The sequence below is a fragment of the Podarcis tiliguerta genome, assembly GCF_965153285.1.
Source record: "Podarcis tiliguerta genome assembly, chromosome: 1".
Taxonomy (NCBI): Eukaryota; Metazoa; Chordata; class Lepidosauria; order Squamata; family Lacertidae; genus Podarcis; species Podarcis tiliguerta.
Window position 1 is genome coordinate 99,528,376 of NC_139534.1, and position 24,728 is coordinate 99,553,103.

The 24,728-nt window shown below is 45.6% G+C and overlaps 1 protein-coding gene across 2 annotated transcripts in view; it reads right to left on the minus strand.

The window, feature by feature from the left end:
- Positions 1 to 23,750, minus strand: part of PRKD1 (protein kinase D1) — a 95,689-nt gene extending 71,939 nt beyond the window's left edge. Inside the window, exons 1-2 of one of the 2 annotated variants that reach the window (XM_083452503.1) lie at positions 23,589 to 23,750; positions 21,753 to 21,941 (exon numbers count right to left, since the gene is read on the minus strand). In XM_083452503.1, coding sequence (XP_083308629.1) covers positions 21,753 to 21,941; positions 23,589 to 23,606 — 207 coding nt within the window. In that variant the 5' untranslated portion in view covers positions 23,607 to 23,750. Of the gene's footprint in view, positions 1 to 21,752; positions 22,261 to 23,588 lie in introns of those variants that run through there. The other variant, XM_083452504.1, reaches the window with a different exon arrangement.
- Between the last annotated feature and the right edge of the window lie 978 nt (positions 23,751 to 24,728).

A 24,728-nucleotide genomic window follows, 5' to 3' on the forward strand; every position in this document is an offset into this window, starting at 1 on the left:
CCAGAGCCGCACACGGAAACACCATTTACCTTCCCGCTAGTAAGCGGTCCCTATTTATCTACTTGCACCCGAGAGTGCTTTTGAACTGCTAGGTTGGCAGGCGCTGGGACCGAACGACGGGAGCGCACCCCACCGCGGGGATTCGAACCGCCGACCTTTTGATCGGCAAGCCCTAGGCGCTGAGGCTTTAACCCACAGCGCCACCCGCGTCCGTAAGGGGAATAGGTGGGTTCATTGAAGTCTAAGAGGAGTGGGGTTGGCAAAGGGTTGGGGGAGTAGTTGGGGTTGGTGCACAGCCCCTAGTAATACACATACTTGCAATAGCTAATCTTCCAAATGCCAAATCGGACCTGAAAATTCTGTAGTCTAGTATGTCTATGCACATACATAAACATGGCAAAAACCAAGGTGACAACTGAAGACAACAGAAACTCCAGGAACACAGTCTAATTGCTTGACTGTGAGAACTGGTAACAATACTCCTCAGAATCCATGATCATATCAGCAAGATCCAAAATTTGTAAACTGGAACCTGGCCCAACAGGCACTCTGAAGTATTGCACAAAAATACAAACACCACACCAGCTGCATAGCGCAAATCTATCAAATAATCCTCTATGGCAAAAGCCTTTGTCACAGGAAGGGAGGAGGGAATCAACAGGTGAAAAACAAATGAAGAACAAACAGTAGATCAGAGGAACTGATTAAACTGAAATAATATGCAGCAAGAATACTCGGGAATGGAGTAATGTGATATTACTACTCCTTTGTGCCAACTGGTCTGCTTTCTTCATACACACAATACATAAAATCTTTTTACTAGTCCTGTAGACAAACAATGATTCAAATTTCAAAGGTCACTTTAAAATATTAAAGAGCAAATCGCTTTCAACAGTGACAAATGTGTAAGATACAAAATAAAAGGCTGATTCACCCTTCAGTGACCAAACCCGAAGTAAACTCATTCATTTTCTGAAACTTCATCAACTCCACAAAAAACCTTTGCAATGCTCCTTATGAAGTTCCTCTCCAGATCTTTCTTCTCCTTACCTCAACTTCAGGGGCATAAGGATGTGCATGAAAAGCACCTAGAAGCCCACAAACCAGAGACACATTTGGGGAAGTGATTATCAGATCTGCCACAATGGTATTAGGGGCAAAACAGGCCAAGTAGGTGCAGCCTACCCTCTGGGTCTAGAAGCCAACAGCTGCGCACTGATCTCTACATACATGCATTTAGCTCAGACCACAATATTTTCTTTTCTTTTTTTGCAAGGGAGTGTCTAGTGCCAATTTTACCATCCAAAACACAGTATTTTCAAAAAAGACAATTTCCTGCCATGCTAGACTTGCCATCATTTTTCTCATTTTCTATCAGCACTCAAACTGACCGACCAACTGCAGGAAGACAAAATAACCACTATAAAGTACCCCCATTCAATTCTGCAGTTGTATGGCAACAGTATGGACATATTAAGAATAATCCAACTACTAGTAGCTCACCTTCTTAATTTTTCAACCCAGTTCTTAATTGTAAATATCCATTTAATTGCAATGTATCCTAGCTACATCACATGTGTTACTCTACCCACTGAAATATTTCCCTTTCCAGTTTAATGACACCTTTTCTTGCAGCACCAGTCATTAATTATGATACTGACATATTGTTGAACCAGCCTCCTCCCCACGGCCTTCCTATTACTCCTCAAAATACATGGTGGTGGTGGTTTTTTCACAGAAGCAGAAGAAAAAATGGGTGCAATCAAAACTGATAATAACCCTAGTTCAAATTCCCTCCACATTTTCATTCAATCCATGAAACAAATAAAAACCAAGATTAGGTTGCAGAGTATGATGAGCAACAGCACACCCCTTCAGCTGCAGTTCTTTTTCACACACATCCATGCATACTAATATCTTCAAATGTGATGCTGGGAGTTGGAGGCAATTACTGCTGCGAGGCATTTGTAAGATGTCAGTCATATCAGAGCAAACACCATGACAGTCAAATCCAAAATGTACATTTCAGCAAATCAAATATTTAGTCACATGAACTGCAGATGTCAAAAAAGAAAAAAAGAAGAAGTGGGGGGGGGAGGGGCGGGGAGATACACAGCAAGCCTCAATGTGGACTGTTTTCTGAACACTTTTATAGGACAAGCTAATCAGGTCAGCTTGAAATAAACACAGAAGAATGCTACTAGCATCACAAAATAAGTTCTCCTGTTAGTGAAACATGAGAAAACTATGTATAGGTAGCCATAGGTTTAACCCAAACCATCTCTACCTGACATTAGCCTTATTGTATCTGTGATATACTATGGGTGCTATAGTTCAATGTGGTCTATAAGTGCCTGTACATTATTCGATTTATCTGCTAAATTGGGGAAAAGATGTTCAGCCCATCTGTTTTACTCACTAGGAGCTCTGTTTTGTTTGGATCAGCTTCAGTGTTCTCTGTCACCCAGGAAAGAGGTGGTGACATCACACTCTAATTCCCTAGACAACCTCCCTCATCTAAGGGATCACCCACTTCTGCTTGCCCTGTGCCTAGAAAGCATGGGTCCAAGCAGTTTTCTGGAACTTCTACTTAGGAGCACCTCTGTACTAGGAATGACCCCAAATGCACCTACTGCCTCTACACCAACTATAGCACCTAGATTGCAATGGATGAGAGTTTTTTTTTCTACAAAGTGTCTTGTAAACTGTTCACCTACTGGTCCTCCTAACCACCTTGTGGAGCAAGACACAACAGCATTCTGACCACTCAGAACAACTCCACGGAATGATTCTAGTCTACACAGATGCAGAAGATGGAGGGAAACAATGCTTTGTTGCTACTATCACTGCCATGTATACAGTAGTCTAGGCCATGCTCAGTTAGACTCTTCTGTCAACAGCACTGTAGTCACACCACTGTCGTGTCATTGCCTGCAGGTCCTCAGAAAACCGGACAACCGCTTTGGCTCCATCAAGTGGCAGAAGACACCTGGGGTGATCATGTCAACTGCCCTAAATATGTAGAGACTCATTGTGCTGTTTCACTCTGTTCCTGCTCACATACTCATCTTCTCTACCACTGAAGCATTCCAAGACTGAACATTGATCCCGATAGCAGGAATTGAGGCACAGCCATAGCCAGATGCTCATGTAACATGGGTGGGTGAAGCAACAGAAATAAAGTCCTTGGAAAGGAAGTTTGATAAATGTTTCTTTTCATCCAGACAAGCAAGCCAGGACCTGGGCTTTGTGGAAGATGAATTCCCCTACCCTCCCAAGTTCTGGTTTCAGTAAGGAGATAAAAGAAGGCAATTAAGTCGGCTTGTTATTTCTCATGCCACACAATCACTATGCAAGCTCTTGGTGGGATGGGGGTGGGGAGTGTGGGCATGTAAAAAAGAAGCCAAAATTAAAGCAGACAAGTGCTGGCACTTGATGTCAGCATTTGGTCTATGCTAGTTCTCATATACAATATGACACCTGACATAGTAGTAGTAGTAGTAGTAGTAGTAGTAATTTTATTATTTATGCCCTGCCCATCTGGTTGGGTTTACCCAGAAACTCTTGGTGACTTACAGCATATATAAAAACATAGTAAAACATCAAACATTAATTGCATCTGATTGCATCAAACACACAGAGCTTAAGCTAATTATTTATTAGGGTTACTACTCTATTAGTACTCTAGCATTATATGTGTGTATATGCACACACACTATATATATATATACATATATAGAGAGAGAGAGACTGTGTGTGTGTAATCATATTCACTAGTACAGGGGTGTCAAACTCAAATTCATCGGGGGCCGCATCAGCAGTTTGGTCACCCTCAAAGGGCTGGTTGTATCTGTTGGACTATGTAAAGGACATGTAAAGTGGAGGTTTCCTGTGTAGAACGGCCGGCTCTGCTAGAGGGCAGACATTCTCTGGCTTGTAGGCTGCCGCGCATGCGCTGAAGAGGCGGCTTTCTTGTGTCAAAAAAAAAAGCGAGAATAAACAGTGAAGGCTGGCGGCCGGCGGCAGCTACACGGGCCACATGACGAGGTCTGGCGGGCCGCATTCGGCCTGCGGGCCTTGTGTTTGACACCCGTGCACTAGTAGATCTGTTTAATAAAACAATAATGTTACAACTCCACTTAAGTTGAATAATTAATTTGAGAGTGTCTGTATGCCCCCAAAAATCTATAGGTATTTTGTTACATAATCAAACTGTTGACACATTTTCACAAAACTTTACATATCATCAAGCTCTCAGCCCTGCAGATGAATCAAAATACTCTCTTGGTCATGGCTCTGTGTTCCTACTCGCCGCAAGTGTGCCACTGCTGTTTAGAGAGTGTGATGAACCCCAGCCTTCTTCCTAAACCTGGGAGCTGCAGAATGATGATGCAACATCCCCAATTGTTCAATGAAACATGCTGCCATCCTCAGCTCCACAGGTGGGAAGAGAGTATCCCAGGGCTGCATAGCCAAACAGACAAGCCTGCTGCTGCCATTCCCTTGCACCCACCCTCAAGTTTGGAACTAGACAAGAGCAGGGGTTTTTTCTCCAATCTTGCACAGAAGCACAGCCAGGATCCCAGTAATTTTTGGCCTGGCTACCAAGGTCAGTCAAGTCTTGGGGATCTTTGACAATGATCTACAGTGGGCATGGGAAACCTGTGGCTCTGCATAGGCTGTTGGGCTACAACTCCTATCATCCCTGAGCACTGACTATGCTGATGGAAATTATAGAGTCCAACAGGATCTGGAGTGTTACAGATTTCCCATGGTTGGCCTACAGGTTTAAGAGTTGACTAGTCTCTGGGATAGACAAACAAATAAATAAATGACACTTTATTTTATTCAAATATCAAAAGGCTTTTTGTTTAAACTCAAGAGAAAGTAGTTTGCCAAGTTTACACCGCCTTCATAGGCCACTTAGCTTACAAAAAAACAAGAAAGGGATGCAAAGGTATCATTTGGTCTAAATTTAAACTTTCACAGGCTCTACAACTGTTTCAACAACACTTTAAAAAAGTAATTTTCAAGGAGAACTGTATGGGATCAGCCCACAAAACTTGCAAACCAGCAGCAAGCTGTATCCTTGAACTAACGCAACCCTCCTTGATCTTTTCAAAGTCAGCTGTAATTATAATCTAATATAATGAATCCTATTCACAGACCCACAGCAGGTAACAGAAGGGCTTTTGCACTGCCACGTTAATTGCAATTGTTAATGATTAAAAGTTAATAGGTACAAAGGCAAAAACACAGAAGTTTCATTCTAGTCTACCTGCCGCAGTGGTGTGTAATATTTTTCCAACCACACACAATTTTACTGGCAAGCTGCCACTGTTTCAGCCCCTCACACCTATTTCCCCTGCAGTCGACCGCAGAGAGAGTTCTCTGGATGGTGGTTGAGGCCGCAGCATGTGTCTCTTCTGCTCTGAAGGGGAAGGGCTGTAGCTCAGTGGTGGAGCATCTGCAGAAGTTAAATCCCTGGCATCTCCAGACAGAAATGTGAGAGAATCCTGGAGAGTCATTGCCTGTTAGTGTAGACAACATTGAGCTAGATGGACCAATGGTCTAATTCTGTGTAAGGCAGCTTCCTATGTTTCTATGAAGTCCCAGGACAGTTAGACTGGTAGTTAGAGCAGACTGCTGTGGGAGGGATGGAGGAAGTAAGCCTCAGGCTGGTTTTCCCTTTGCCATTATATTCTTTCTGAGAGGCATAGGGTGCAGCCTTCCATTGACCTACGCTTCCCTGGCCAATGACAGAGAACAGAATGCTTTCCATAAAGTCAAAATGAATATACAGTGGTACCTCGGGTTACATACGCTTCAGGTTACAGACTCCGCTAACCCAGAAATAGTGCTTCAGGTTAAGAACTTTGCTGCAGGATGAGAACAGAAATCAGGCTCCGGCGGCACGGCAGCAGCAGGAGGCCCTATTAGCTAAAGTGGTGCTTCAGGTTAAGAACAATTGCAGGTTAAGTACGGACTTCCAGAACGAATTAAGTACTTAACCTGAGGTACCACTGTACTAAATCAGAACCCACTCAATTTATAGCATCAGCACATTTTTCCAGTTCCAAATATTCCGGAAGACCTACATTACTAACCTTAATACTAGTCAGTTTTTATCATTTTCCACTACAAGAAATGAGAACAGCAGAGTCCTAACCATGTCTATTCAGAAATATGTTCTATTGAATCCAGTGGGTTTTACTCCCAGGTAAGTGGCTAAAGGATTGCAAGCTAAATCATCAGGAAAATCAATGATACCTTCATAGGGAGGATAATCTCCAGGACAGTCCATCTAAGGATAATTGCACAAATGCAATAAAAAGGCACTCATGTTGTGAAATTATGAAACAAGTCTTCTCCCAGTAACCAAGAGGCATTTCACATCTATGTCCAACATGCTCCCCACAGGGATTCCAACCCAGATCAACACCTCCAGTGGAAGATGCACTGTCAAACGGGAAATTAAAAATAGTATTCACAACATGTGATTCTAATCATACAATAACTTCTCCTAGAGATGTTGGGGGAGGGGTTGCAGTGATTTTGGCATAATTTTCCTTCCAGCCACTGCATACTTTATGTCATCCTCTTTATTGCTGAAGCAATTATGCTTCAACTGCTGCTGTTACATTTGGATGAGGTTTGACAGATGAAATGCTGTTAAAATTAGAGATTCCTCATGCTCCCTTCATAACAATGCACCGAAGGATCTGTTAGCTAAAACTCTGATGCCTGCCTGCCCGCCTCCCCCCTCGCTCTTGCTTGCTCTCTCTCTCTCTCTCTCTCTCTCTCTCTCTCTCTCTCTCACACACACACACACACACAGTGATTACTAACTTTAGTAGGCGAGGAAACTGCTTAAAAACCAAACATACTGAATCCTGTAGAAACTAAAGACTAACTGGAGAGTTGCCCCACCCACCTGTCAAAGTTGACCTGCGGGGTGGGGATCAACAACATCTGGTCTGTCAGGCCAAAATGGTTCCCTGCCTCTGACACAGGAACATTAGAAATTGCCTTATATCAAGTAAGACCATCAGTCCATCTGACCCTGACTGATGGTGACTCTTCAGGGTAGCAAGGTTGAGTTTTCACCAGTCCTACCTGGAGACGGCAGGGGAAATCTGGAACCTTACTGAACCTAAAGCTCTTCCCTTCTGAAATGCGTAACCCAAAAAAACATCTGGACACATACAGCAAGAAAATGGAATTGAACCAATAATCATTTATTAGATTACCACACTACATTTATGGATGAGGACTGTGCTAAGGAGATAATGTACTCCAGTTAATAATAAAATAATAATAATAATAATAATAATAATAATTTATTATTTATACCCCACCCATCTGGCTGGGCCTCCCCAGCCACTCTGGGCGGCTTCCATAGAAAGCAAAAATAAAATATCACACGTTAAAAACATCCCTGAACAGGGCTGCCTTAAGATGTCTTCTGAATGTCAGGTAGTTGTTTATCGCTTTGACATCTGCTGGAAGGGCGTTCCACAGGGCGGGTGCCACTACCGAGAAGGCCCTCTCCTGGTTCCCTGTAGCTTTGCTTCTCGCAATGAGGGAACCGCCAGAAGGCCCTCGGCGCTGGACCTCAGCGTGCGGGCAGAACGATGGGGGTGGAGACGCTTCTTCAGGACCGAGGCTGTTTAGGGCTTTAAAGGTCAGCACCAACACTTTGAATTGTGCTCGGAAACATACTGGGAGCCAATGTAGGTCTTTCAAGACCAGTGTTATATGCTTTCGGCGGCCGCCCCCAGTCACCAGTCTAGCTGCCGCATTCTGGATTAGTTGTAGTTTCCGAGTCAGCTTCAAAGGTAGCCCCACATAGAGCGCATTGCAGTAGTCCAAGCGGGAGCATGCACCACTCTGGCGAGACAGTCCGCAGGCAGATAGGGTCTCAGCCTACGTACCAGATGGAGCTGGTAAACAGCTGCCCTGGACACAGAGTTAACCTGTGCCTCCATGGACAGCTGTGAGTCCAAAATGACTCCCAGGCTGCACACCTGGTCCTTCAGGGGCACAGTTACCCCATTCAGGACCAGGGAATCCTCCACACCTGCCCGCCTCCTGCCCCCCCAAAACAGTACTTCTGTCTTGTCAGGATTCAACCTCAATCTGTTAGCCGCTATCCATCCTCCAACCGCCTCCAGACACTCACACAGGACCTTCACCGCCTTCACTGGTTCTGATTTAAAAGAGAGGTAGAGCTGGGTATCATCTGCATACTGATGAACACCCAGCCCAAACCTCCTGATGATCTCTCCCAGCGGCTGCATGTAAATGTTGAAAAGCATGGGGGAGAGGACAGAACCCTGAGGCACCCCACAAGTGAGAGCCCAGGGGTCTGAACACTCATCCCCCACTCATCCCCCACCACCACGGCCCAGGAGGAAGGAGCGGAACCACTGTATGACAGTGCCCCCAGCTCCCAGCCCCTCAAGACGGTCCAGAAGGATGTTATGGTCGATGGTATCAAACACCGCTGAGAGATCCAGCAGAACTAGGAAACAGCTCTCACCTTTGTCCCTAGCCCGCCGGAGATCATCAACCAGTGCGACCAAGGCAGTTTCAGTCCCATGAGGAGGCCTGAATCCCAACTGGAAGGGATCCAAATGGTCCGCTTCTTCCAGGCGTGCCTGGAGTTGTTCAGCAACCACTTGCTCAATCACCTTGCCCAAGAATGGAAGATTTGAGACTGGGCGATAATTGGCCATCGTGGCCGCATCTAAAGATGGTTTTTTAAGAAGCGGTTTCTGAAAAAGGAGCCAACCTAGCTTCCTCTCAGTGTTTTAGCCAATGAGTGAATTCAGTACTATGATTGATAAGTGAGTTAGTTGTTTGGACACCAGGCAATATGCATCCCTGAGTTCCTACAGAGCTGTGTGTTTTCTCCATAGTTTGCCCTTCCTTTTTTCCTAACACCCAGGGTTCATCTTTTCTTGTGGTGGGTTCATGAGATCAGCTACTCCCTAGATCAGTGCTTCTCACCTGGAACACATGCCCCCCCAAGGGGGGGCATATGCAGATCTTGGGACAAGGGGCATGTTTCCAAAAATATGCACAAAATAACTTAAAAATTAAACATCATTATATTTCAAGCTATTTGAATGTTTAAAAAATGATTATGGGAACCAGGATTTAAGTGCATGTGGAATTTTTACATTGGTTTAAAAAGGCAGAGAAACACTGCCCTAGACATTATTTTTTGCAAATACTACTACACAGTAGGTGTGGGTGGATGTTAAGAATCCCCTTCCCAAATGGCAATTGCAAAATGTGAAACTTTTGCAAAGCAGCTTGGCCACTTGCTATGTAAACCCTAAAGCCAGGAGCCCATTAAAATTCATTGTATGGTTAACTTACAGTACAATGGCACACGTATCTACTCAGATGCAAGCCTCTCTGTGTTTATTGGGGCTTGCTACAGTATGGCAGCCTATGCTTCAGTTTAGGGTTGGCATGGGAAAAACAGGGTTCCTGTGCTTTTAACAGCTGTTATCTCCACTATCAGGACAAGCAGAACACAGCTAACTTCCCATGGAAAGCATGATGTTGGGGATGGGGAGGGAAGCAGCAATGACTACGCTCTCTAACTCCCACTCAGCCATGAAGTTCACTGGGTGACCTTGGGCCAGTCAACATCTCTTAGCCTAACCTGCCTCACAGGGTTGTTGTGAGGATGAAATGGGGAGGACGACCATGTACACCACCTTAAGATCCTTGGAAGTTAAAGGTGTTATATAAATGCAATAAATAAAATGAAATTGTGACCAGAACTAGTTTTGCCCAGTAAATTGCCAGAGTAAGGGTAGCAGATGGAGCTAACACATAAGCTTGTCTGAAAACAAATATTTTTTTCTCTCCTCATTGTATTATGACAATGCAATTAAAAGAGGCAGGAATATGATTGTCCAAAACCATGTGAAGTTGGAACCATGATTGAAAAAATGTGAAAATCTATTTTCCCTAATTTGGCAAACAAGCATAGTCTTGTTGCATGCAATGTTTCTCATTAATCTTTAACTTGAAGAAGTGGTTTTGTTATTTACAATGGGAGACTAAAACGCAACATTTCAAACAATTGTCTGCTAAGTATAACATTTGTATCCTGCTGTATAAATCGCTCTCTTTCTCGAAGAGATATTTTTCAAGTGCTGATAAAGTCACTGGATGACTTTTTAATCCTTTTCAACTACAAGGCCACTTGGATGATTTTCTACACTTGAGGTGATGAATGAGCAGAACCATATGAAGATACTCAAAGGCTTTTAAAAACTTCTTTCAGAGAATCCTCTATAAAAAAAAGAAGTATCGTTCTTAATCATTTCTATACCATTTCTAAGCATATGAAGCACTTTCCAACTCTTACTCAGAGTCCTGTAGGGCAGTTTAACTTGAGAAACTTGCCCAAGCCAACCCACAACCTCACTTGGTTATCGGTTTACAACAAATCATGCACCTGTTATTCTTTCAATGTATAATCTGCATACCACTCTGAAAGAAAAACATAAATTTTGGAAAATCACATTTTCCAAATATTTCCAGTTGTTGGAAAATGAAAATGCTTTGTTCCAGATCCGAGGATGGTAACATGCCTGGAGTTGGGCAAGTACCACTGGGGACTTATACTACTCATAACAAAGGGGTCCTAGTCTGATGCAGTTTTACACATCCCAGTTTAAACTGAATGCAGTCCTTTATGCAGCAATGAAAGCAGCAGAAATGAAGGTCATGTGTTACTCTAGTTTGCTCAGATCTGTCATCCCTGCAGTGGGGACTGCCTTAAATCAAGCACTGTTTGCACATTTTGAAAGGCGAGTGGGGCAACCTGTGTGTTAATAATGTGATATCATAGTGACATGTGATTGACGGGAGGATAGTTGTAACATAAAAATTCTCTAACATCCTGAATTTCAGAATAGGGCCTATAATCATATAATACCATATAAGCTGAGAACATGATTGCATAAATACAATGCATAACAAATGTATCGTTATGGGTTAGTGGGGGAACAGGGACCCCCCAGATCCCTGGGTGCCATATTTCCCCCTCTAGATTCTTGGGTACTGGGGTTTAATCAAAGCTGGTATGCTGAACTGGTTTTTCTGCCAGACAGAGGTGCGGAGAGAGAGCGATGATAGTTCTGCCATTAAGCCATCCACAAGAAGAAAAAAACCTACACGAAACAAAGGGAAAGGTTTCCAGGGCAATGTGGGTGTGGTGTCACAGAGGAAAATTGTCACAGAAGGTGGGAATTGCTTGGCAAGGGGTTTTCTGGGAAGGGGGAAGGAGGTGCCAGAACTCCAGGCACAGGTCATGTGGGGCAGAACGATTTTGGCAGGCTGGGACAGAGCCACAGGAATGGTGGGTGGGATGCCTTGGACTCCAATGCTGTGCTGCTGTGGGGAGCAAGACCCTCTTGAGATATAATGCTGTGAACTCACTTCTTCCACCTAGACCCAGGTGTATATAGGTGTAAAGTAAACCATATATTTTAAAACACTACATTCTCTGATGTGCCCGAATTCCCAATGGAAACATGACCCTGAGTAAGCGCCTAGAACCACCTGGAATCTTGCTACCTACCTCCTGGCAGAGATTGCGGGGTGGCGCACAACCTCTGTAACAATATATTTTCATGATAAACAACTCAAAGAATATGTATTAGCAATTATCTTTGACCAGAGTCTTTATAAACATATACAGATGTGTAAAAAGCATTTCATACTGTGAAAGGTTTTTTGTTTAAAAAAAAGATCAAACAGAAGTTCTTGTTTATTTTAGTATATCAGGTCAATGCACACTGTAATACAATTCTAACTCATCAAAGTTTGTGGTTCTCATGCTTCTTCATTTGCAAACTTTAACTGTGGATGCTCAAGCAGAGTCGCAGAAAACTTGCATTCCACTCTTTGTCATTCCGCACACATGTAACATACAGCAGTAACATACCAAAAACTTTAGATATACCTCACCCTAAAAAAAATTATTCAAAACAAAGTCAACTTTATGCAAACTATTGTATCATTCTAAAGCTTCAAGCAATTCTCAAGTCACAAGGATACATTTAAAGTAGGAAAGGAGGCCTTGAGGTTAATATTTTTGCCTTAAACTCTTCTCTCTCTCTCTCTCTCTCACACACACACACACACACACACACACAAAACCAAGGCATTTATGCCACAAGCAAAAAGCATGGGCATCACAATCTGGGTACACAGAGCAAATTGTTCCATATTGCTCAAACAAGTGTGCCAAATGTACCCTGCTGTCAGCATTTGAATTCCCAAGTGCCAGGAGACCAAAATAGAAGCAGCAGTCTGTCCACCAACACTTGAACACTGGGCACACACGCCAGAAACTTCCCAGGCCAGCAATGGTTTGTCCATGTGAATAACCAAAAGGTAGATATCTAATCATGAACTCATAGGTCTCCTGTGGCTTTCAAAAGTCACTTTTTAACATCTAAGTAGGACTTTATGGTACACAAACATCCGTAGTTGCTCTTCAGTGGCATCTCTAGCATTATGGGCTGAAGGTTGGAGGCCCCCTGATCAAAGGTTGAATAAAGAAGGGAGGCATACAATTAAATACAATTGCATCATGTTTGTTTGTTTTGGTACTTCAGACTCAGGAAGCAGGAGGGAACCATGCAGAACAAGTCAGGTAATGACTCCAGCTGGGATGCAGTCAGATAATTCTCTCCTTCCCCCAACATAGCCATATCTGTATGTCAGAGATGATGGGCTGCTGGTCTCTCAGCCCAAGCTTAAGCAGCTGTGTCTTTCTGCAAAGGTGCAACTGTTGTATTTGGGGCTCAGACAAACTGCCCAACAGCTGCACAGTCAGAAGGTTGGAATCCATCTGTCTCAGGAGACAAAATGGAAGAGTGCATCTTCGGGGGTCAAGTCAAATTGTTGAGTTACAGAGCCTGCTGTGGCTGTAAAGACCAATATCGCTGCTTTTCCACACACATGCAACATCAGGCTCAAAGTGGCTTACAACAAAGAAACAGGGATGCATTTCAAAGAAACGCTACAAAAATTTCACAACAACGTAGCAAAACAATAACATTGCAACAATTTTATAACATAGCAAAACAATAACAAAATCATAGCATAGGAAAGCAATAGGATTGTGTGCTGTCTTTTTCAAAAACTATGGGTTCAAGAACTTATGCTAATACATCTTAATTTTTAAATGAGACGTGCTGAGGCTTACTTAGTCTGAAGCCCATATTTCTTTCATATGGAAGTTATTGTTCCATCATTGCATACAGTAAGATAGTAGCTGCTTTTCATTGGTAGGAATTTTGTACATGATTAAAAGCACTTATAAGGGACGTGGGTGGCGCTGTGGGCTAAAGCCTCAGTGCCTAGGGCTTGCCGATCGAAAGGTTGGCGGTTCGAATCCCCGCGGTGGGGTGCGCTCCCGCTGTTCGGTCCCAGCGCCTGCCAACCTAGCAGTTCGAAAGCACCTCTGGGTGTAAGTAGATAAATAGGGACCGCTTACTAGCGGGAAGGTAAACGGCGTTTCCGTGTGCGGCTCTGGCTCGCCAGAGCAGCGATGTCACGCTGGCCACGTGACCCGGAAGTGTCTTCGGACAGCGCTGGCCCCCGGCCTCTTGAGTGAGATGGGCGCACAACCCTAGAGTCTGTCAAGACTGGCCCGTACGGGCAGGGGTACCTTTACCTTTTTAAAAGCACTTATTCCTGAACAAGTCAGGGGGAAAGATGCAAGCTTAAACACTAAAACCCAACCAACTTCAAAAGACACAAGCTTACTGATCTTCCTCCAACAGTTTACATGGGGGTATATTTTATCCTCAGTATAACCCTGTTAGGTTAAGTTGTGCTGAAACTTGCACAAAGTTACCCAGTGAGCTTCAGAATACAGTAGGATATAAAGCTGGATTTCTTACATCCAAAGCCACTGAAATCAGTGGAACTTACTTATAGGTAACTGATATTGTAATTAAGCTGTAAAACCATACTCTGGGATTAATCATGATACACTGAAAATAGGTGGGAAATTTAGCATAACTAATTGAAGTTTAGCAATTTTTTCCTAGATGCTTTCATCTTCTGTTCAGAATGTTTTTAAATAACAATTGTCAGAAGATCCTTGCAGTGCAAATCTAATCAGATTAACTTCATAATCACTTGTAGTACAGATTTAAAATATATGTGTGAGCAAGTATGACACTTCCCTGTGGAAACAGCACACAACCATGTTTTATTCACAAAAAGTTTACAGATTTACAAGCGATGCAAGTTTATGTGACATCATTTTTCAGAATACAGAATACCTGGAATCACATTGTATCAACTATGCAGAATATGCACTGGCTTTCTATAACATATCAAAATACAATTCCAACTACAAAGTTTAACCTACACTGAACTAAGAAACTCGGAACCCTTCTAGAGAGGCAGTTTTATCATGTGATCTTCTATAGATTGTGTGCTTACTTTTTTCATACAAAAGTTAGCACATCATCAAAGATGCACTATCCCACTTCTAGATCATTCCCACCTTTCCCCATTAGAATTTATTTCTTGAACGCTTATGCCAATTTACTTAGATGTCTTGTTAAGAGTGTCTGCATTGTATTTCACAAAAGCTACACTGAAGTACTGTATTTTATTATTACATGTGTATACTGCCCTTCATCCAAAGATCAGAGCTGTTCACAACATAAAAATACAAAATGAGAACACAGAATATCTAATAAAACAAATATAAATACAAACCAATAATCTCCTCACAAACACATTTAAAAGGCCATTGGACATTAATCAGCCCAAGGCCTGGTTAGAGAGAAGCGTTTTTGTATGGCGCCAAAAGATATGTAAGGAAGGCGCCAGGCAAGCCTCCCTGGGGAAAGCATTCCACAAACAGGGAGCCACTGCATAAAAGACCCATTCCCATGTTGCCACCTTCCAGACCTCTTGTGGAGGTGGCACACAAAGAAGGGCCTCAGCTGATGATTGCTGAATCTGGGTTGAGGGTCTGTAATTCATGTGGGGAGAGATGGCCTTTGAGGTACTGGAGGAGTAAAGGACACTGTATTCAAGTGCATAGGATTGCATCCTATTCTTATTCTTACACAGGATTGTATCCTTACATTTAACACAACATACAATTCTCTTCATTTTTATTTTTTAAAACCTACCTAAGTATCCAAGGACAAAAGCAAACATATTGTCTTCCTATGCAAGAACTTTGAATTGAGCAATTTAGAGTGGGAAAGCAGGGGGTGGGTGGGATGATTAACCCATTTCCAACTCACGACATGGTTTTAAAATTATGGGTAAACTCCTGTAACAATACACAATGCACAAATTAATCTGCCAACATTTGGGGGACTAGAAAATAGAAACCATATGCAAACCAGAAGCTTCTATCAAAATGCAACCGAGTATTTTCATTTAATGAAGAAAACAGAGAATGCATCACCTTGTCCAGATGGAAAAGGGAGACAGAGATGGATGTCACCCACATAATGATGAAAACCCACACCAAACCTCAAAATGACCTCATTCACTGGTTTCATCTAGATATTAAGCAACATGGTACAGATCAAGGGCTCTAAGAGGAGGAACAACAATATCTCAGATTAACCTTCTAGAAACTCTCAGCAAAGTAGGTACTGAATTTCAAAGTATGGTACCCCTACCCTATTCCAGAAGATACTGAATTTCAAAGTACAGTACTCCTACCCTATTCCAGAAGGACACCATAGTTTAAGGATCAAAACCATGAAAGATTCAGGGAAATCAACAGGATTACATCAGCCCAGAGTCCCTGTGCTCAGCAGCGCTCAAAGACACCATATTATTTACTGTATTTTTCGCCCTATAGGACGCACTTTTTCCCCTCCAAAAATGAAGGGGAAATCTGGGTGCGTCCTATGGGGCGAATGCAGGCTTCGCGGACCTCTCCGCAAACAGCAGGAGCGCTCCCGCTGCTTGCGGAGAGGTGCCTGCATGCTGAAGCCTGCGCGCGCTGAGCTCAGCGCGTCCAGGCTTCGCGGACCTCTCCGCCAGCAGCGGGAGCGCTCCCGCTGCTGGCGGAGAGCTGCCTGCATGCTGAAGCCTGCGCGCGCTGAGCTCAGCGCGTCCAGGCTTCGCGGACCTCTCCGCCAGCAGCGGGAGCGCTCCCGCTGCTGGCGGAGAGGTGCCTGCATGCTGAAGCCTGCGAGCGCTGAGCTCAGCGCGTCCAGGCTTCGCGGACCTCTCCGCCAGCAGCGGGAGTGCTCCCGCTGCTGGCGGAGAGCTGCCTGCATGCTGAAGCCTGCGCGCGCTGAGCTCAGCGCGTCCAGGCTTCGCGGACCTCTCCGCCAGCAGCGGGAGCGCTCCCGCTGCTGGCGGAGAGGTGCCTGCATGCTGAAGCCTGCGCGCGCTGAGCTCAGCGCGTCCAGGCTTCGCGGACCTCTCCGCCAGCAGCGGGAGCGCTCCCGCTGCTGGCGGAGAGGTGCCTGCATGCGGAAGCCTGCGCGCGCTGAGCTCAGCGCGTCCAGGCTTCGCGGACCTCTCCGCCAGCAGCGGGAGCGCTCCCGCTGCTGGCGGAGAGGTGCCTGCATGCTGAAGCCTGCGCGCGCTGAGCTCAGCGCGTCCAGGCTTCACGGACCTCTCCGCTAGCAGCGGGAGCCAGCACTGGGCTCCCACGGCTTGCAGAGAGCTGCCTGTTTGGGGGCTGGGGTCGGGGGAAGCTCAGGCTTCCCCAACCCCGCGCCTGGGGGGGAAATAATTTTTTTCCTTTATTTCCCCCCAAAAAAACTAGGTGCGCCTTATGGGACGGTGCGTCCTATAGGGCGAAAAATACGGTAATTCTAAATGTATACCTTTTGCACAAGGCTCCATTTTATTAATCTCATGGTTCTAGCAAAATACAAAGCAGATCCCACAAGCCTTAAGCATGTCCTCCTCTGCTTCCTAGAACCAGTCAGTCACAAGATTTTGGATTTTTCCAAAATCACAAATTAAATACAAAATATAGTAGCTGCATACTTTGGTTCCAAAGTAGGTAACGATTTCTATCCAGTGTTACAGCATCTTTGTCTTCAGCGGTTCTATAACTAGATAGTTCAGGCTGCTGACTAAGTGCTATTCAATTACCCTCATTATGCACAGAGGTCACCTGCCAATTCCCCAGGCTGAAATTCGGCACCAGCCCACTTGAAAGACTCCTGCCTACCTTCACATCCCTTTTGTCCAGGGCAGCCTGGGACCTGACACACTTATCATCACAGCCATTTGCACCAAGCTCAATTTGTCCCCCAAGAACAAGCTTTTCATAAGCATCAAAAAGCATGCTAAGCACACCGCAGGTGTCAGAACAAGAGAATGTGCTGTTTACCTTGCCTTCCCACAACTCCTATCACTTTACCACCTAGAAGGCAAAAACTTAGCCCTTTCTTTTCATAATGCCAGTAACTCTGCATTCCAGAGATGAGGACCAAAAAGGGGAGGCAGGACCTAGAGAAGCAGACTAAACACTGAAAACCAGTGTAGGACCAACTAGGGAAGAGTCATAGCTACTTGGTTCACCATCTGCTTTGCATGCAGGTTCAATCCCCAGTATCTCCAGATAGGACAGGCAGTGACTCCCTGTCCGATATCCTGGAGAATTAATGCCAGTCAGCTTCCTATGTTGCTCTGTGCCTGAGGGATGGTGCAAGTGCTCTTTCTCCAGTAGTTTGTGCTCTGCAGCCTCCCCAGGTGCTCACATGTCCTGAAAACTTCATAACAGCCTTGGCTGGGCTTTTCTGTAAGAGCAGGAAGCCATGGAGGCCATCTACCAAGCTCCTGACTGTCATTTCATTGTAATTTTTTAAAGTGAACTTTTAAAGAAATTAGTGAGTACCGGGGGGCGGGGGCGGGAGGAGCGATTGTCAAAGTCAAAGCAAAGACTTCTCTTAACTATGAAATCAGAGAGTGCACCAACCCCAGAAGTTTGGTATTAAGACTCTTTAGCTTCCCAGTCTTCAATTAAAGGAAAGGCAACATGAGGCAACTCTTCCCCTTTTTTAGATCAGTACGTACAGGCAGCTGGGAAGGTTGAAGAGCTCGGGATAAATGTTTCATGGAAAGGAACACACACAAACCACTTTGGCTACCTCGCCATGGTAAGGTGAGCTGAACCCTATACTCACACATCCCCCCAAAAATCTAAAGCACCTTGTGAATATGGCAGGAGAACAGGAACCTCTTTATGGAGGAAGCTTTCAATAAATTGGGATGACAGGTTTTGGCACAGTGATACCAAAAATCCCGCACCTTATATCCTGGATCCTGCTTGAGCCTTTTCAGGCAAAATCTTTCCAGTAGGAAAGAAAACGGGCAGCAAGTACACATAAGTTCCATATTTGTGCTGCTGCCATTTTCCCCTCCACAATCTAAAAAGTTTCAGTCTCCACCCTTCAGTTAAGAGAATCATCTGCATGTGGCTAGGAGGTGTCCCCTCCCAGCAAAATGTTAAAATCAAAACTCCAGAAAGCATGTGAAACTTGCATGACTGCTCCTTGGAACTGTGATTGCCTGGAACAAGAATATCTGTTTTCATCATACATCTATCTAACCAAACAGGATATTATGTTTTTAGGGCATCGTAACGATTTCCAATAGCTATTCCACAACTTTCCATGACTAGAAGTGCTTTGGCACCTTAGAGATTTTCAGGCTGTCATTATTTTTTTAATAGATATGCAGTCGGCACTGATTTGTTATGCAGCATTGGCATATCTTTCCTTGCAGTAGTGTTTCTGTTGCTCGATTTCACATTTCCCCAGTGTTCAAACCCACAACAGCTTGCTGCTAGAAAAACACAATTTAAACAGAAGGTCAAAAAACAACAGTACACAGACATCTCTTTCCTCACCCCACCATCCTGCAATTTCACATCAACCTTTTACTCGATTTTCTTTCTTTCCCCCTTTTCTCATTGCAGAGTATGCTGAAACACTAACTCAGCTCTGCTTCAAAAGTTGCAAACTATATATAGCTAGCTACCCACACAGACACCCCATCTACTTACAGGCAGTGTAGAATATTGGACAGAGCGTTGGGCTTTGATGTGGGAAGTCCCTGTTCAAACACTCACTCGGCCATGAAGGTCACTTGATGGCCTTGAGCAAATCACCACCGCTCAGTTTTACCGAATTGCTACAAAGGGACTGAGCTCTTTTTATCCTGCTCTGACTCCTAATAAAACAAACAAATAAATCTATGAAACAGGAAGAGAGTGTGTCAATTTAGGTCATGGCTAACATAGGTAAGAGTAAAATAAGGTGGGACATTGTCTGAGCATTGTATCTGACTGGCATATCCTCCCCCCCCCCCCCCACACACACACAGTGAGCTATACGAAATTGTACAATGCACTGGTCAAATCAGAGTATATAGGAACCTACTGTCCATTGCATATCCAACTTTCTGGTTTATTCAAGAAATATTAAAAAGGTGCATGTCGTAGACATAAGAATTTACTAAACTCTACAGTTTATTTTGTCTATAGACCAGATTTTCTTGTTCCTTTTGACATCCTGACACACTATCATTAGAGGGATATTAAAAAGAACAGCCGCACACATGAGAAATTAGAAATCCAGGACTTTTATTACTATTTGGCAGCATCATGACCTACCTCCCCCCCCCCCGCCCCTCCAAAAAAGAAGGTACAAAGGCAGAAATTTAGCAGGAAGGAAGCTGAACTATATAGGAAACAAATGACAGTTAGCACCAAGATGGCAAAAACTCAACCAACGGTGACATGTGAGTGTGCTGGTTTTGGCGCTCCCCTAGACTCCCTGATTTCTAGTGAGCCAAACTTTCATAGCCAACAGACTCCATCAGTTGCTGCCTTCTTGGTCCCTTTCACACACCTGAATATATGGTGTTGAAATTGGCTCATGCCGTAAGACTGTCTCTGAAGGTTTCCTGCGTGACTGCATGTCCTGAAGCAAACGCCATTATTTTCAAAGGGGGAAGAGTCAAGCCTACCAACAAAATAGCCTGGTGGCAGAACCATTCTGTTTTGCAATTTACAGTAAGGGAGGGTTGGCCCTAGATGAGAGACTACCTGGAAACCACATGTAAGGCACATACAGGTCTACTCGGTGGAAATGGTATAAATAACAATGAACACTCCACAAGTGTGCTGGTTGTGAGCTCTGACTAGTCTTTTCCTCAGTCAAGTGTATGCCTCACACATCTACAGATACACATCTCCCATTCAAACTTTGCAGCAGGGCTGGGGAACCTGTGGCGCGCCAGATATTTGCTGCACTACAACTCCCATCATCACTTACCATTGGCCATGCTTGCTGGGGCTGATGGGATTTGGAGTTCACCAGCCATGGAAGGACTGCAAGTTCCCTGCCTTGCTTTAAGGTATTCACTAGAAGACAGCAAATTGACTCATGCATGGGGAGGGGATATCAAAGTTTTGACACTGGAGGGGATGGGGTTAAAACAGGGCAGAGCACAATTAAGAAGTGTTGGGAGGTGGTAATAAGAAAAGGACATTGAAAGTGTGTGACAGCACTTTAAGGTCTGCAGCTCACTTGAGGAATGAGCAAGACTGCTGAAAAGTATAAAAATTCCACAACACCCATATTATCTATTTGCTTACAGAGAAGTAAAGCCCAGAAGTTCAAGGGGACTTTCATCTAGGTAAGCTGTAAACAGGATTGCAACTTAAAGCTGAACTGAGCAGTTCAGTGCTCACTTCTGAGCAGGCCCGCATAAAACTGAGTTATAAGGCTGCAATTCTAGGTACAGTACATTTATTCTCTGGCGGGGATGGATGGGGCTTGCTACGAGTAAACTTGTTCAGGATTGGGTGCCTAGCACCCTTCATTGCGGCCATCCTACCCTCCTCACCTTTCATCCTGGGGCTATTCCTTGCAGCCTGCCTCTCCCCTTAACCAAAAGGCCGGGTAAGCTCCCGTCCGCAAGGTCAGAGCTGGCATCCCACGTGCCCCAGCGCCGGCTTGCGGGCGTCGAATTGCTGGCCTGAGCTCAGCCTACCAAGCGTGCCGACTTTGTTTTGTTTTCTGGCTTGCAAAGTGGAAACTTTCCTTCCCCAGCGGGTCCTGCGGGGCCGGGTTGTTATTATTTAGACAGCTGCAGGGGAGCCCCTGCCTCAAAACGGCCCCTCCCCGTCTTCTTTCCAAACTCCCCCCTTTTTCAAAACCCTGGGGAGGAGATCGAGTGGGGAGCAGTACCTCTGTTAACTGGGGGGGGGGGGGAGGTTAAAAGAAACCGACCGCCGCGTGTAGCAATCGCAACCTTGCAGAGACGCAACGAGCACAAGTTGCAACGAAAAGTATAAGGAGGGCGGCGGGGGGGGGGGGAGAGGATGAGTTGATGGGTGAGTTGCAATGCAGTAACCCGCCCTGGGACCTTCGGGTCAATTAATTAATAGCAGACAAAGCGGTGGGGCTATAGTCACACGTGCATTTGAGACCACCATTGCCTTTCCAAAATAAATAGTAGGTCCCCGGGGTGTAACTTCTCTGAAACTAACGCTTTCTTGTCGCTTTACTCCGCCTCCCCCCAAAAAAACAAAACCCGTGTGGACAGCTGCCGGGGTAGGATCGGCAGGCATTCTGCACACGCTCAGAGGCACTCGATCCCAACAATCCAAAGGCTTGGGGGAGGGGGAGGCGAGAGACGGAGGGAGAAAGGAAAGAAGCACACCCACCCAACAGGAGGCTGCTCACCTTTTGGTCGACGATGGAGCAAGCCATTTCCCGGACATGGGCCAGACTGAACTCCCCCGAGGAGTCTTGCAGCAAGAGCACCGGCTCCCGGCTGAGGCCGATCTGGAGGTGGAAGGAGATGCCGCCGCCGCCGCTGCCCGGCTGCGAGGGGCTGGGCGGCCGGATGACCGGCGGGGCGCTCATCGACAACTTCCCGCAGCACGGAGGGAGGAAGAGGCAAAGAGGGGGAGAGAAAGAGGGAGAAAGTCAGGCGGAGTTTGCAACAGCAGGCCGGCAAAAGTTGGTTTCTGCAAAGTCCTCTCCGCTTCCCGGCTGAAAATGGCGGGGGTGGGGAGGGGTGGCGGCGTGAGGCGAAGGAAAGATGCCGAGGAGGAGGAGGAGGAGAGCGGCCAGGCGTGGTGGGGATGGCGCCGCCTCAGCGGCAGCAGCAGCTTCTCCCCCACCCTCCGACTCCCAAACGCGGAGTCCCTGAGGCGGCAGCGGCCACTGGGCGGTCAAGCGCGCTCTGAGGGGGAGAAGAGGATGGGCGGGAAAGCAGGCGCCAGAACCGCCGCCGCCACCACCCGGCGGCTTCAGGAGCAGCAGCAGCTCCGGCGGCGCCCGGGTGGCGGGGCAGGAGACGGGGCAGCGGCCCAGCTCCAGGGGGGCGGCCCGGCCTGCCAGGTGGCCCGAGGCTTAGTCGGCCCGCCGTTCCCTGAGGAGCCCGCACCGCCGTTTCTCTCCCGCGCGCGCCTTCCGCACCCCACCGCCGGCTGCTCTTGCCTGCGCTTCCCTTCCAAGCAAACTGGCGCAGCACAGGATCGGGCGCGTAACTTTAAGAGTCGCCCTTGCCTAGGCAGGCATCTAGCGCTGGTTAGCAGCCTTGCCCGTGGCCTAGCCGGATGTCACGGCCGGTTGCCAACTTCTGAGGGGGTTGCGGGGGGAGGTTGTCCCCTAGCGGGGCTCTTGGGGCTTTTAAGGGCTCTGTGGAAAGTCAAATTGAGCAGATGAAGCTGACCCTGGTAGGAAGGAGAAAACTTCACCTGTGGTGCTTTGGTCACTCTGGGTATCTGGTTGCTGTTCAAGAGCCCTAGTGTGGAAGAAGCTGACCACCCTATTTTCTTCCCTTTACTCTTCACCCAACTTCCTACATAGCTTTCTCATTCCATTTAATAATTAAAAAATAAATAAAGTTTCTCCCTAACACCCAAGCCTTCTTCTACGTCCTCCATACTGTGAGATTCCACTTGCAATGTTCCCATGCAATAGTTCCTAGAAAACATTTGGAGATAACATTTCGATTCTGGGTCCTTTTCCTCAGAGTTCAGTGGGACATGTTTTCATGCAGCAGGACTGCTACTGTGCCCACAGTTATGCTCCCGTCCTTTGCATGTCGATTGGAACTTGCTTCCACTTGCACTGGCAGTCAATCCATTCAATATTTATTTGGATGCAATTCCCAATGGGGCTTAATCCAGAGAAAGTGTATTTAATATTGCAAGCTTAGTCATCCCGCTGACCTGGGTGGACCCATTTCTTTACTACCTCTCTCTCACACACCTGGACTCAGTTCCTTATAGCTTTCTCCCTGTGACCCTTCATGATGTTCAGAGTGTGCCATCCCAAAGTCTAAAACCCTTCTTCAGCACCCCTGTGCCTTTCATTCCCAAGGCACTCAGGTCCATTGTTTATATACTTCTGCCTCAGCTCCTTTCCACCACCCAGCCATAAATAAGTATTTTCATTTTTTTAAAAAACCCTCAACTTTGCCTTCCTTCCACAATTCTTTGGACCCCTCTCAAGACTGAAGATTTTGCAGCCAGGCTCCCCTTGTCCCTTTAAATCAGCACTCTGTACCTTCAAAGCTGCCTTCATCCCAGCTGTAGCTGGTCCTTCCACCGCTGCTGCTGCTGTTCCTGTTGTATTAGTGAGAGATAACAGCAAGGCTAGCTGGGAGAGCCTGAAGAAACTCTGTGAATCCCTCCTGCTTTTGTGACTGCTTCTGGGCTGGGTTATGATTTGCATGTAAGTAGGAGCTTAAACCTGTCAGCCAACTCTTCCTAGCTGTCTCCATCCAGCAGAGTAGCAGTGAGTGGTGCCATCCCCCTTCTCCAAGAGCCAGTCACATGCTGATAAAGAGAGGGAGGAAGCTGTCACCACACAGAGCTATGGATCTATTTAGCTGACTGCTGTGTCTCTCATTTGAGCTGCTGCTGCTGCTCCTCAGTGATTTATTTGTGAGTGAAGAATAATCAGGGGGGAAATCCCACCCACCACCTGTCATTTTTCTATTTACCAAACATGAAAAAACATCCTATCTAGTGAATGTCGTTTACTAAGCAGAAGCTCTTTTACATCTCTTGGAGGAAAGAAGAGTTTGCCTTCCCGTCATTAGAGAAAATGCAAAACACATCTCTGTACTCCCATCTTCAAAGAATAAGACTCGAAGGAGTATGGAAACCTTTCGATTCATTACCCCAAAGTAAAGCACTGCCACTTTAACAGTCATTGCCTCTAGGGGAAAAAATCCTGGGAACTGTAGTTTGTTAAAGCTGCTTAAAGTTGTTAGGCGATCCCTCCCTGTTACCTTAAGAAACTATAGTTCCCATGATTCTTTGTGGGAAGCCATGGCAGTTAAAGTGATATGGTGTGTATGGTGTGGATCCCTCCATGCTCTTGTAGCACTTTAGAAACAAAACAAAAAAATTATAGCATAAGCTTTGGTGGGCTAAAGTCTACTTCCATTAGATGTGTTACATGTCACCCTATGAGCACCCTATATATCTGCCAACAAGAATTCATACATCAGATGAAGTGGTCTCCAGTCTATGAAAACATATGATAAATTTGTCGGTCTTTAAGATGCCCACAAGATTCTAAGCACAAAAAGGTCCTAGAATGATGCTGTATCTCATGTTCCAGTCCAGTGCTACATTGTACAAGCCAAAGCACAGCAATTGTTTTGAGAAATGGGTCACAATGAATCTATTTCCTCCA